General features: G+C 50.8%; 1 protein-coding gene across 1 annotated transcript in view; it reads right to left on the bottom strand.

Annotated features, from left to right (window-relative positions):
- Nucleotides 1-14,217, bottom strand: part of LOC118780137 (plexin-A1-like) — a 186,703-nt gene that overhangs the window by 38,869 nt on the left and 133,617 nt on the right. Inside the window, exons 11-12 of the mRNA XM_036532463.1 lie at nucleotides 6,331-6,427; nucleotides 3,196-3,386 (exon numbers count right to left, since the gene is read on the bottom strand). Of these exons, the coding sequence (XP_036388356.1) occupies nucleotides 3,196-3,386; nucleotides 6,331-6,427 (288 nt within the window). The remainder of the gene's footprint in view (nucleotides 1-3,195; nucleotides 3,387-6,330; nucleotides 6,428-14,217) is intronic.

Raw genomic sequence — 14,217 nt, 5'->3', positions numbered from 1 at the left:
CCGTCACCGCCCACCCCTCTCCATCTCGCCCTCCCTCCTTCCCTCCCTCCCTCCCTCTTGTGCTACCTCTCCTTTCTGACTCTAAAAAAATACAGGCAGAAAGTATGAGAGGAACACGCGCGTGCATGTTTCAAACTCTCACGCAATGTAACTCACCGGGATGGGTTAATCTGCCAGCGGCAAAACGAACACCAAAAGCACACCCCGAACCCCCCTCCCTTCTCTGTTCTAAGTGCATTTTCACTGATACAAAATTAATCTGATCGCGTGCACAGCACACTATTCGACCGCGGCCAGGGGCTCTGGAATTAGGCTGGGCCGACGGTCTGCCTTTGCAAGGGAGACTGTGCAGGAAGCACGACCCCGGCATGCTGCTTCTTCCTTTAAAATTCAACGAGAGGTTGTGTATGAGGATGAGAAAAAAAAAAAAAAAAAAAACAGATAAGGGCCTCTTTATTCAGAGCTGCTCCAGCACTTTACAGAGCTTTTGAAGATAATGCCACAACCGGGACACTGGGTAATGCCCATAATGCCTGAGAGTTGAGGGATGTGTGAGAGGGCAGGGAGGATATTTTTGCTCCATGCTTCTTACGATGAACAACAGCAAGGAGAGGGGCCGTCTGTACTCCCTGCGTCTCAGATCCAACTCTGTGGCGAGGTTAGGGCTGGGGAGCACCAGCTATGTTCACCCTCTCAAATGCGATTATTGGTTAATTCACTGGTGATAAATGGCCCCTCAGCAACGGCTGTATAACTCTCTCTCTACTCGTTAGCTTTACCTGCTAGTTTGTACCTCGTCTGGCCAACCGTTTGAACTTTGTCATGCAGTACTTCCACTATTGTTGATTCCGTATGGTTTTTCGCTTGTGTTCTATTCTACCTCACTTGTAAGTTGCTTTGGATAAAAGCGTCTGCCAAATGAATAAATGTAAATGTGAATGTATAAAAAGTAGAGAGAGAAATTAAATGAGCAAATGTTGAATGTGAGAAGATGTAAGAGAGAAATAAATATGATCTGAGAAAAATTTTAAAGTGTACTCAGAGAACAGAAATGTTCACTCATGGACCATGCCCTATTAGGGGCAGAACACGCCAGTCTCATCTGGCACAGGGACGACACAGGCCTGGCCTGGTATCTTTTCAAGGATGATATTTCTTCATGTGGGAAGAAACCTGACTTGGAAAATGATACCAATATAGCTAAGAAACTCCCCCTCACAATAGCACCAGCCGCCTCCGTTTCTCAGTCCAACACCTGCGCTCAGGTATGCTTCAGCAAAGAGCATGGGGTCTTCATGTAAACGTATCTAATAATGTCCCCATTCCAGCAGAAACACCCCTCCCCCTCCACAGACTAATTCAGCATACTGTCTTTCTCCTAAATTTCCTCTAATTTCAGACTCCCCCCGCCCCCCTCCATCTAACCCAGTGGCACCAGCGCTTGTTACCCAGAGATAACTGTAAGGAGAGCGGGAAGCATTAGCACAGGGATTAGCCTCTCCGTGCCAACGCTGCAATTATCCAATATCTCGGATTTATCACAAAAAAAAAGGCAAAAACAAAACAAAAAAAAGAAACGGCACCTCTCAAAGGCAGGGATTTGATTGAAAAGCGTGGACTCCCGTAATGCATTTCCCCCGTAGCAAACTGGCAGACGAAGTAATACAATAATGGAAATGAAATGAATTATTTGAACCGTTACTCCTACCAGAGGTTACGCTGCTACTACACATGAGAGCTCGTGGGGGGGTAGCTGAGAGTCAGAACTGAGAGCTTGCGAGTGAAGTGTGTGTATGAGTGCGTGTGCTATGTGTGCGTTGTGTGTGTGTGTGTGTGTGTGTGTGTGTGCTGTATGTGTGTGCTGTGTGTATGTGTGTGTTGTGTGTGTGTGTATGCTGTATATGTGTGTATGTGTGCTATGTGTGTGTATGTGTGCTGTGTGCATGTGCTGTGTGCGTGTGCTGTGTGTGTGTGTGTGTGTGTGTGCGTGTATATGTGTGCCTGTGTGTGTATGTGTGTGTGTGCGTGTGTGTATGTGCTGTGTGTGTGTGCGCTGTGTGTATATGTGTGTAGGTTTGCGCTGTATGTATGTGTGTGCGCGTGTGCCTGTGTGCGTATGTGTGTGTGTGCGTGTATGTGCTGTGTGTATGTGTGCTGTGTGTGTGTATGTGTGCGCGTGTGCCTGTGTGTATGTGTGTGTGTGCGTGTGCCTGTGTGTGTATGTGTGTGTGTGCGTGTATGTGCTGTGTGTATGTGTGCTGTGTGTGTGTATGTGTGCTGTGTGCGTGTGTGTATGTGCTGTGTGTGCGTGTATATGTGTGTATGTGTGTGCTGTGTATGTATGTGTGTGCGCGTGTGCCTGTGTGTATGTGTGTGTGTGCCTGTGCCTGAGAGGGTGTCATTTTGACTGTGATCATCTCTGACGTGCCTGTGAGCCGCAGAGCGCAGGAACAATGGCCTGGGCCCCGGCCAGACGCCGTTTCCCCGCTCTCCGCCACCCCAGCGCAACAGATGGCCCGGGCCGCGCATCTCTCTCCCTCTCTCTCTCTGCGTCCCCCTCGTCCCCGGCTCCGTCACCGAGTCGCTCCGGTGCCTGTCAGGCGCACGCACCTGGTGGCAGAGCCCTTCGCTTCCCATCACATCACCCGGCTTCACTCCTCCGCTTCTTCCCACGACGTCGCCTCCCGCCCTCCCTCCCTCGCTCCTCACGTCTGGACTTAGTCTTGTCCTGCTGAGCCTCTCTCTCTCTCTCTCTCCTCTTACTGTTGAATCTCTTTCACCTTGAATTCCGCTCCCTTCTGCTGCCTCCTCTCAGTGTCACCTGTCTGGGCATTTCTCTCTCATCCTGGTCCAATCCTCCCTCAGCACCTCAATCTAGCGGTTTTTGGGGAGGCCCTAACTCACTAATCCATGAGTGCCTCAGCTTGGTGATTTGGGGGTGGCAGCGACGTGCCCCCTCGGGTCCCTCCTCACCTTGGTGATTTTGGGGTGTGTGCAGCAGCTGTTCCTTCTCCCTCCCACCCTGCCTGGCTCCGCAGCTCCTCACCTTGGCGTTTTTGCAGAGTATGCAATGATGGTTCTTCCACCCCACCCCCCCTCCCCTGCCCCGCAGCTCCTCACCTTGGTGATTTTGGGGAGTGTGCAGTGGCTGTTCCTTCATCCCCCCCTCCCCCGCCCCGCTTCACAGCTCCTCACCTTGGTGATTTTGGGGTGTGTGCAGCGGCTGTTCCCGGCGCTGGCGTGCATCCAGCTGCTCTCGGGCGGGGCGCACTCCTGCCGCAGAGAGCACTTCTTCTCCTGCACGCACCAGCCGCACTCGAACCTCGGGTCGGCCTTCAGACACATCCCACAGCTGTCCCGCAGGGCGTAGCACTTATACAGGTGAGCTGCAAGAGAGAGAAGGTCGAAAAGGTGAAGGCCCAATCACAGAAACACCTCAGAGGGGGGGGAGATGGAGAGAGACGGAGAGAGAGAGAGAGAGATGGTTAGAGGGTGAGGGCCGAATCACAGAGACACCTCAGACAGACAGACTGAAAGAGAGATGAAGAGTAGCAGGACAAGAAAAACTCAACCGCTTCTGGATGCATGAAATGTATGTATGAAATGTATGAAATGTATAATGTATGAAACCCACAAATAATGCCACCACCATACACAGGGAGTCCACTGCCACTCCACTGATGACACTGCAAGAGGAGCCTGGGGTATCAAATGCGAAGTAAAACCCAACACAAACACGACCCCTTGCTTCTTCTTAAAGGAGACACCACGGTGTACACAATACCCACAGTCTGAGCACAAAGTGGGGCCGCCGCTGAAAAAGCTGTTAGACGCGTAATCTTTTTGGGAGAGCGGAGAGGAGCTCAGAGAGCCCCCCGTGGCGTTGCGTGCGCGGCGAGCGCGACAGAGCGGCACTCAGGACATCCGCGGGACTTCAAAGGAGATGGAACACTCATCCGCCACGGCCCGCCGCTAATCTGATTTGTCACAGTGAGGCTTAAAAGTAACCCTGTGCTAATTAAACTGAACTAAATTAATGATTTAATTACATTAACATTTCCCCGTTACACCCATGCACAGCTCTCTTTAGGCTAGAAGGCAAAGATGGATAATTCAGGAAGATTTCAAGGGGGGGAGAGAGGGAGAGAAGGAGAAAGAGAGAGGGAGAGAGGGGGAGAGAGAGAGAGAGAGAGGGATAGAGAGAGATGGGGCGCAGTGTAACAGAGAGGATTGACTGTGAGGGGGAAAGGAACAAGAGAAAGTAACAGAGGAAGAAAGGAAGAGCATGACAGATGTGGGAAGGGAGAGAGGGAGGGAATGAGAGAAAGGATGAGAGCGGCACAAAAGAAAGGGAATGTGTGTGTGAGAGAGAGAGAAACAAGCAACAGAGAGGGTAAGCCAACAACTGAGCGAACCGAAGCCTGACTAGCTTAGAAAACAAACTGCGTACCGACACTCGCTGCGTTTATGAGGACACTGACTTTCACACTGCTCCATCCTGAGTCACAGACCCAGAGGAGTGACTCGCTGACCGGACCCCTCTCTGACCGGGGGGAGGCTTTGGTGACGACTTTCGGGTCGTTCCCTCCATCTATACCCGCGCGGGCTCTCCGACGCGCCCTCCCTGCAGCTGCAATTAATCAGGAGTCTTAATGAGTTCGCACGATGTTAGGCGCAATTATTCATCGTGGCCTTTTGTGCTGTGACTTCTCGCTCGCTGTCCTTTCTGCTGCGCTGGAGGGGTGGCGGGGGTGGCGGGGGTGTCGGTCGCGGCAGCGCTCAGACAGACACTCATGCCAGGATGGCTGGCGGCCACAGACAATGCAGTGGTCAGCGAACAACAAGTTCTATGCTGTGTGTGTACGGTGGCCTGGCTGATCCACTGTTAGTTTTGCACTGATTTTTTTTATTAAGCAGAAGCCCTTATCCATGGCAACTTACGGCTTTTGTAACTCTGAGCAATCAGAGGTATAACAGCACTGTCCCATCTAGGATGTAACTCTGATCCACGGCACAAGGTTTACATGATAAATTCTCTCCATACAATTATAGGTGCGGGACACTGATCCACTTACTTCACTCATATTACACAGCACAAGTAAACCCTTTCAATGCAGTCCTTCTCTGCACCCACGGCCTTTACAATACTATGAACTGAGAAGCTCATTGGCACGATATGGAGCTATGAAGCTAAATCAACTCAATGCCTACCCAACTGCCTTTCCACAAGGAGGTGGAGGACAGTGGTAACATCATGCCATCTCCACTTAGAGCTCTATAGCCCTTCTAGGTATGGCCCCTATGCCACTGGCTGTGTCTTTGGTGGTCTCTTCCGGGATGATTTTACCACTAACGTGTCATTCAATCAAAACCTACAAGACACTGTAAGCAAAAGGGCGATATGTATATAAAAATGACTAGTATTCTATCAAAATGACTTCATGTCTAGAGGTGACCTGGTGGTTTTGATTACATTACATTGATCACATTGTTATAATAGTGTGATTAACCTGGGAGGGCTTTGATGGACTGAAATGCACTTTACCTTAATGAACTGGCAGATTTGTATGAATGCGCTCAGTTTCCAGGTGAAGGCAGACTGCAGCCTCCACCTGCCACACCTCTCACCCAATGGGATCTGACGCGCATTCAAACCCGTACCAAAAAGGCCCTAGAGCCATCCCAGCGGCTTGGAAACGGGGAAAACAAAATGGCGTTCACTCAGACCCGCGGCACTAATAGGCCTGAACGCGCGAGCCGTTTCCTGGTGCTCGCGTTTCTGAAAGGCCTCTGATCTGGCGGCTTGTTCCACGCCACGTGGAAGGAACCGCGCGCAGAGTAAATGAGATAAGCACCGCTGAAGCCAGGTAAGCGGAACAAACCGGCAAGCCATACGTGAACCGGCTTTAATTCACTTCCAGGGTCACGCAGCAGAGGGACGCGGCTCCCTCCGCTTCCTCCTGACTAGCTGAAAGACTTCCTGCGTGTCGGAGGGAGGAGGACGGTAAAGCTGTTCTGCGACCGGACATACAAATAGCTTTTGGTTTCGGTTACTTATTTCATCGCTGCATGTTGATGCTGTCCTGCAATGAATCCTCTTTGGATTTAGCCAATTTTTCTCACAGTTTTTTTCTGTGTGTGCAGAGCAGTAGTTGGATAATTGAACATGTAACCAGAGGATTGCAGGTTGCAAATCCTGTGTGGGGGACTACTTCTGTACCATGGACAACATGCACAACTACACAAGCTGCTTCCTGTGTCTGGGCATAGGGATTGGGGATGGGACATAGAGAGGAAGAGGTGGGGACAAAAGAAGAGGCAAAGGATTACCTTGGATATTGTGAGGGTTGTCGATGACAAAGTTTCCGTTCCACACCACCGACAGGTCCACGGGCAGGTCACTGATGTCGTTGCCCTCATAGTCGTACTGCAAGAGACAAATCATGCATGCTCCGGTGAGATTATCAGGCAGGTGAGGCAAACAGAGATTAAAGTCACAGGTCAGAAACTGGTCAGAATGCACCCCATCAAGTGTCATTGTTTTCTAAACAAGCTGTGCATACATTATGCAGATTCGCTTGCGTTTATCACTGTTGATTGGCTGATGTAGTGGGCTCAATAAACACAATGAGCCACTCAGATCGTATGAAGTGAGGACATGGAACACAATAACTCATACAAACCAAACCACTTGGATTCTTAGAAGTGGAGGACCTCAATGATAACTTGAAATTAATTTCTGATATGAACATAGAGCCTTTATTAGTACCTGGATTGCATGTAATTGCTGTATGATAGAGAGTCAGCGTGCAGCTCTAGCGATAGCCACATGTTGTCAAACACATGTATGTATGTGCACATACACACACACCAACAGTAATGAAGAATAGCATGGCTCCGGTATGCTTTCAGGCTCCCCTGTGGTGAACACTGATAAGTCTGGATGGATAGGCACAGACTAGCATAGACAGCACATCTAGCCTCCCCCCCACCCCTGCTCCCCCTCCCCTTCTTGACAGGCCCGTGGCTGTGCCAGGAAAGACAACACCTCAATGCCCACAACACCGAGTCTAATGAAAACTGTCAGCTAGTGCAATTAACTGCAAGTGCATGATGTCCAATTAAAGACAGCCACTAAACAGCTCCTTCTGACCAGACTGGAGGTATGAAAACACGACGCCAGCCTCCCCCCACAGCTGCCCACATTCAGCAATAAACAGGAAGAGGGCAGTGGGAAGCAGACACTTACATCCACACATGCACAGTCACATTTTAGCATGAGAAGTGGATTTCAGTGCAGAGGAAACCACAGGTATGGTGTCTCAGATGGGACACACTACAGCAATATCTGCTCAGTGTATCATAAGACCCAGCAAGATGGGTAAAAAGGAGAGTGCAGAGAGAGGGAGAAGACAGAAGGAGAGAGACGTCTGGCAATTCCAAATTACCGAGTGGAGGCCATTAATTTACACATGAAATAAGTGGCAGAACTTAGGCGTGAAGAGCCACGCCGAGGAGCAAAGTGAAATTGGCATTTTCAATTTGTTCTCTGACATGTCTCATTTGGGCCCGGGCGTCTCCTCCCTCGGCACCCAGCCTGGAGCTGTCCTAACATTTATTAGCAGACAGGCCCGCGGCTTCGCGGCCGGCCCCCCGTCTCTGCCTGGCTCGGTAACTAATCCGGGGCTGGAGGCGTGCGCCCACCATGCACACGCCCACACGCACACGCGTCGCGGCTCCAGCTCGGCTCCAGCTCGGCTCCAGCTCGGCTCCAGCTCGGCTCCAGTCCCCAGAGCTCCCTCTGGCCAACCCGTTACTCTAAACATGGCTGCCCTGCCGTGAAAGTGCATTAGGTCGTCTGACACGTGTAACCAAATCCTTCCCCCCAACGCCCACCCCCACATGCAATCTACCCCATACAAAAGACATTATCCATCTTTTTTTTAGAGGAAGGGCAGGGGCATTTGACTGCCATCTCTTGATTTGTCCAGATACTGGCAGCAGTGTGGTAAGGAGAACTGTTAATGCAAACCCTGGGCTGGGCACTGAACTTGTACACTTCAGCAAGCATAACACGGAACGCCAGCTAAATATCCAGCCGCATGGATGGATAGCGCACACAATGTGAGAATGAAGTCACATGGGCAAGAGCATCTAATACGCAAATATACAACAACATTAAAATCATCCATGTTACATTACTGTAGACAGTCTGCCTGTTGAAGAGGTAATGGCCTCAGAGCAAGAAGTGGAGGAAGAACCGAACGGAGCGATTCACTTGCAGATGCTGGCTGCCGGCGAAATATAATATTCCATTCCTACCTTGGAAGATTAATAATTATGCTCGTTATCCTGTCCCGGTCTGTGTTAGATGTGGCTTCAGATAATTAATCATCTGTACACACTCTCTACACCCATGAGGCTGAGAGAAAACCAACCGAAAGGTGAGTGAATACATGCCCCCGACCTAATTAAAAATATCTCCTTCTTCTCACGCTGCATCATTATATTTCTCCTCCTATCATCTCCTTACAGAGTCCATCTTTATCTCATTTGATGGTGTTAACTGCGAAGTATGGAGAGCTGGTCTGAAAACCCAAAGGATACATCCCCAGTGTATAAAAGGACACAGCCATCTTGGATTTGATTACTGTGGCATTTTCAGTGTGGCACTGGTTACTCTAACAGTGTGCGTTGCACTGACACATACTGGCCTGTCCTTTTCTGTATCTACTGTGGTTCATGTGGCCTTACCGTATGAATTTATGTATCTACTTTGTACATTTGTCTGAATAAGGACTTCTGCCATATGACTAAATGTAAATGTAAAGGTAGCTACCAGTCTGTCTCACTAAGGAACAGAGCAGCTATCTGCTGCCTCCCCACAGATTGGTAAATAAAATGGATTGTCCTCACCATATATGCACGCAAATGACAGCACGCTAACTACTAACATAGAGGTGGCGGAATGTTAATATCCGCTCATCCGTGGGATCGGCCAACTGCTTTCCCTCTGCTGACGTGCGGAACAAGTGTCCAGGCAGAAATCGGTTGCCGCTGACAACGCGTCGCTGTGCCGTGGCGGAGGAGGTGTAATGGCTGGTGACACTTCCATTGGAAGCTAATTCCTACTGACGGAATGTGTTTCCTCGCCTTGCCGATAACGCCGCTGGGGATCTGAGATGGCATGGCGTAGGAGCGACGGGCCCCCCGGGACACTTCGCCTCTTCCCCCCCCCCCCCCCCCCCCCCCCCCCCGCGCGAGAGGCCCCGCTCGCGCTGGCTGGCCGAACCACGTGTGGCTTCACGCACTGCGGCCACGTCTCCGCTGTGCCCATCTCCGCGGCCGCGCCAGTTTAATGCAACTCGCGGCGCTAATTGCCGGAGTGGGAATGTCCAGCGGCACCGCGTTTGACGAAACTGCAAGTGTCCTCTGGGCTCTGCTCGGGGATGCAATTTAAACGGGAGAAGCGGATTCGAATCCGTGTCACAAGAGAGAGAGAATGAGAGATGGAACTATTACAGAGCAAATGAGACAAACAGCGAGAGAGAGAGAGAGAGAGATAGAGAGAGAGAGAGAGAGTGAGTGAGTGAGTGCCGGAGTGCGTGAGTGTGTGTGTGTGTGTGTGTGTGTGTGTGAGAGAGAGAGAGAGAGCGAGAGCGAGAGAGAGAGAGAGAGAGAGAGAGAGAGAGAGAGTGAGTGAGTGAGTGAGTGAGTGCCGGAGTGCGTGAGTGTGTGTGTGTGTGTGTGTGTGTGTGTGTGTGTGTGTGTGTGTGTGTGTGTGAGAGAGAGAGAGAGAGCGAGAGCGAGAGCGAGAGCGAGAGAGAGAGAGAGAGAGAGAGAGAGAGAGAGCGTGAGTGCGTGCGTGAGTGCGTGAGTGCGTGTGTGTGTGAGAGAGAGAGAGCGAGAGCGAGAGAGAGAATGAGAAGAATGGTAAAACCAGACAGAGAATATGGGAGAACATGGAAACTACAGAAGCTTGTGAATGAGAGAGGAGAGAAGGAAAGGAATAGCAAACACCATGGCCCTGTCTTTTTACGGAGCGCACTGGTGAGACCCTCGACACAGCCCAGGCAAGCAGCGGTGCGGACGCTACGCAAACCGTTTCCTCCCTGCGACGTGCCGTATGAACAACTGCAGGGCACCAGGATTAATGAAGCCCCGAAAAGGAACGCATGTACCAGATTCCTCTTCCCATCCCTCCCCCTCTCCCTGTGACAGCCCTATAGATCAAGGGCGAACAGTGAAAGTAGTAAAAAAACACGAGCCAAGCAAAAGAGACGGGGCCGGCGCTCAGCCGAAAAGTGTCGATGTTAACAAAACAGGCCAGCTGCCATTCCGGGGGGGAAACGGAGAGGACTGGAGCCGGGGGGGGTGGGGACGAACGCTTCTCGGCGCGGGTCACGCGCAGATCATTAGTCATTTTGAAGGAATACCTGAGCGTGTGGTTAAAAATAGAGCGCCGCCCGGGGCTAGCCTTCCCGCACCACCCGTCGCCGGTCCCGCTTACCGCTCTCCGCCGCCGACGACCAGGACCGCCTGCAAGCGCTGCCTTGGTGCCTAACACGCGTGCAGAGGGAGGGCGCTCCGCTACAGTCCCTGCTAAACATGAGCCGACACATCCAATAACACGCCGTCTTTCACGTGTTAGAGCCTGAGAGTAGGGCTGTGGCTGGCCTCTGCATCATCTTTGAAAACACGGCAGAAAGTCCATTAACACGTACACTGCTTTTGAAAGCTGTTGTCCCTTCGCTGGCAAACAGTAGCTAGTACATGCGTAGGCTGCACGATGGTGTTTGGTGATGCTTTTGCGATCCTCATCTTACGGCAGAATGCACTCCTCTTCTGTGTAACTTAGCCTTCAGTGCTCACTCTAATTGTACTTGAAACCATCACAGATACAGATACAGATACAGATACGGAGAACTAGCAATTTTAAATAACCAGACAAAGAAAACAAGGGCTGCTGGTGTATGTGTGTGTGTGTGTGTGTGTTACCGCTCCTGCTGGGTAGTGCTTCACTGTGCTTACGGAGAGCAGTGCACCGCATCGTACACACATGGTTTATTCATTACTGTGTTAAGCGGATGCCTTTATCCGCTGTGACTTCTCACTTCTCCATTAATACAGCTGCATATTTGCACAGGGGAACAACAGTAGCTCCCTGCCTGTGATGAGAACCTACTGATTAGAAGACAGTCACATACACACAAACGCATGCATGTCCACATACACGTACACAACATGCATACACAATCGTGTGCATGTACGAGCACACGCACTTACACACACGCACACGCGCACGCGCACGCGCACACGCACACGCACACGCACACACACACACACAAATCCTCATATGCATACACTGAATGGACACATTGGATTACATAAATTCAAAGGGGTTTTAAGAGGACTCAGTCACTTAATGCAAGCAGACAGATTATGGCTTGCTATCTGGTGATTTAAAAAACACACAAACAATAATAAGCCCTCCGGTTTTCTCAGACTGCACAACTCTCTCAGTGCTAATATCTTCTTAAAGGGAGACCTCGTGACTACTGTGAAGTCAGAGAGGTATTTCACCTTTGTCCTACCCCCTTGTCTGACAACTTGTCGTCTTCCAACTTTGTTCGTGATACAGCTAATTAGAGTGCGAACCACAGGGAAAATTTGCATAAACTTGACGTGAGTTTTCTTTTTTCCACAGGCAGTTGTCTGTGTGTGAGTTTGTGGGGGGGGCTGTCACTCAGATAGAGATATTCTGAATTTACTCTTGTTTAGCCAGGATGGAGAGCCAGCACTGGGAGCCACATTGACTGTCAGGGTGTGGATGAGGAGAGAGGGGGAGGAAAGAGGAGAGGAGAGAGGGATGAGGTCATGGGAGCGCGTGGAGTCATGGAGCCAGTGGCAGGCGTGGTGGCATGCCGTTCCCCTCCCTGACCTCCTCTTCTAAAACTCTTCAGCCCCACTCCTCTGACACTAAACACATTCCTCTGCTGTGATGTCATCCGCTGGTGATGTCAGAGAGGCGGGGCTGGACTCTGGCTCTGACGCGGATAGGAGGGGGAGACTTAGCCAGCCTGCTCTGTGAATTCTATAGCTACGGCCCGCAGAGACCTGTTTAATTAAAACGTGATGTATGTCTCCACCATCAAAATGAGCTGCTCTCTTTTTTTTTTCCCTCGCTCTCTCTTAAGAGAGGAGACGTACATAACGTGTCTAATTAGCTGGGTTTGCTGTGTGCTGCGTCAGTGGAGGGGAGACAGAGTGATAGTCCCTGATACAGTGAACCCTCATTAGCTTCCCGGCTTTTAATGGGCTGCGCTGGGCCTCCGTTCTGCCAGGATGCCACTGCTTGCGCCTTTAAGAGGGCTTTTCACCAAGTGTCATGTTAAAGAGCGCCCGGGCTTAAATCTAGGTACCATGACACCAGCGCACCCATATGGATAATGCCGGTGGAACCCTGCCCCCATCACACCCGACTGCCCTAGAAGTTTAGGTTGAAACTTGCTCATGGGAGGAATTGAGATTGTTCCAGTAATGCATGTGAAAAAAATACACTACAAGAATGCATTCTCTGTTAAAATTAATCGAACTGTGCACAGCAATGGTCAGTTAATTGACAAGACAAAATGTATGGTTGTTTTACAATATTTGCTTCCATACATGCAAAGGACTAGAATGTTTGTTCATACAAGACACAATTGCTGCGTGTACATTCTACACAGATTTATTAGGCTACATGTTCATAAGTGTTAGGAAACAGAAACTGAATTTGCTTAGCAGGTGAGTTGCAGGCATGGAAAGCTCATCACAAACAAGCAGAACTGGCAGATATTAAACCTAAGCACCAAACACAGGTGGAAATAGCTTCCTCGCTTTGCATCAACCCTGCCCCCATATTCTGACACACAACCGGGTCGGACCACTCTGCCCGAAGTATCTGAAAGGCCCCGTCATCGCACCCCCACCCCCATTTTTTCTGTGATGGACTGTTCCGGTCAGGAGAATTGATTTCTGGCGTGACAAACGCAGTCAGTGAGAATGGCCTGGAAGAATAAACCGATCACACAGCGGGTAGGGAGAAGTTAAGTGTCGGCACTGGCTCTTTCTGCGGCACACGTCCCCCAGCGTATGGGCTCTTTGGTAAGAGGGCCTCTCAGCGGGAGAGCTCAACACCATTAAACTCACGCAGTGGGTAATAACCACGGCCCAGCGGCCTGGCCCCACTGCTTCCTTAGCTATTCTTCTCAGACCCTACACCGCCACCCCCCACACCCCCCGCCACCCCAATCTGCTTTGCCCACCCCAGAGAAAATGCAGCAGGGGCTACAACAGCTGTGTCCACATTTTCTCCTATAATTTGAAGACCTCACCTTTTCCCTTCCTCCCCCACCCCCACCTATTTTATTCTGGGGTCTTGGGACGGGGCTGTCTCAGCAGCGCCCGACTGTAATTCATCATCATTTTATCTGCGGCCGCCTTAATTGGTTCCCATCAAAGTCTCTTGATACTCTTCCTTCCTGGTCAAAAAAAAGAAAAGAAGAGAAAGCAGCCACCGTGACAGTTGCGGGCCAGCTTCCAAACGAGACCCCCCCCCCCTTCCCGCTCCTTTGGTTGTTGTTGTTTTTGGAGGAGATGGAGGCCGGCCATTTATCTGCGGGGACACGGCGGAGAAGAGCGTGCTGAGGTGTTATCTGCTCCGTCTCGTCCTGCTCCTCTTGTCTGCTCCCAGATAGCAGCTGGAGCTGGAGCTGCGCTTTCTCCTCAATGGAAACCTGCAGCATGCCTGCCCCCCCTCCCATCTCTCCAAACACTGAGAAATGACATAGTCCTGACCCCTCACCCTGATATATGTAACTGTGACCCCTTATCCAACTCTCATATACAGCAATTCCCTCTCGCCAATTATTTCAAGATTACAAGCGTGGAACAGGCTGACATTCAGTTGGCTGGATTACACAGATCTGATTGAGGGCCGAACGTGGATGCTGGGACTGGTTCAGGCCGGATGAAACCGCACTGTCACCGTGATGCCTTATGCTGCCCCGGCCTTGGTGGTCTGTGATCCGGAGACTGAATCACACAGCTGACTGCTCCAAGCCCCAGCGCCTGCCTTCCACATCCTTTCCGAGTGACCACCCCCTGACCCCTACGCCACGGGGGCCAGTGGATGGCATATTCTCTGCCGTCATTAACCAGGTTCATTTTTCCTCT

This window comes from Megalops cyprinoides, chromosome 7 (assembly GCF_013368585.1).
Source record: "Megalops cyprinoides isolate fMegCyp1 chromosome 7, fMegCyp1.pri, whole genome shotgun sequence".
NCBI classification, from domain to species: Eukaryota; Metazoa; Chordata; class Actinopteri; order Elopiformes; family Megalopidae; genus Megalops; species Megalops cyprinoides.
This window is presented reverse-complemented; position numbering and strand designations above follow the sequence as displayed.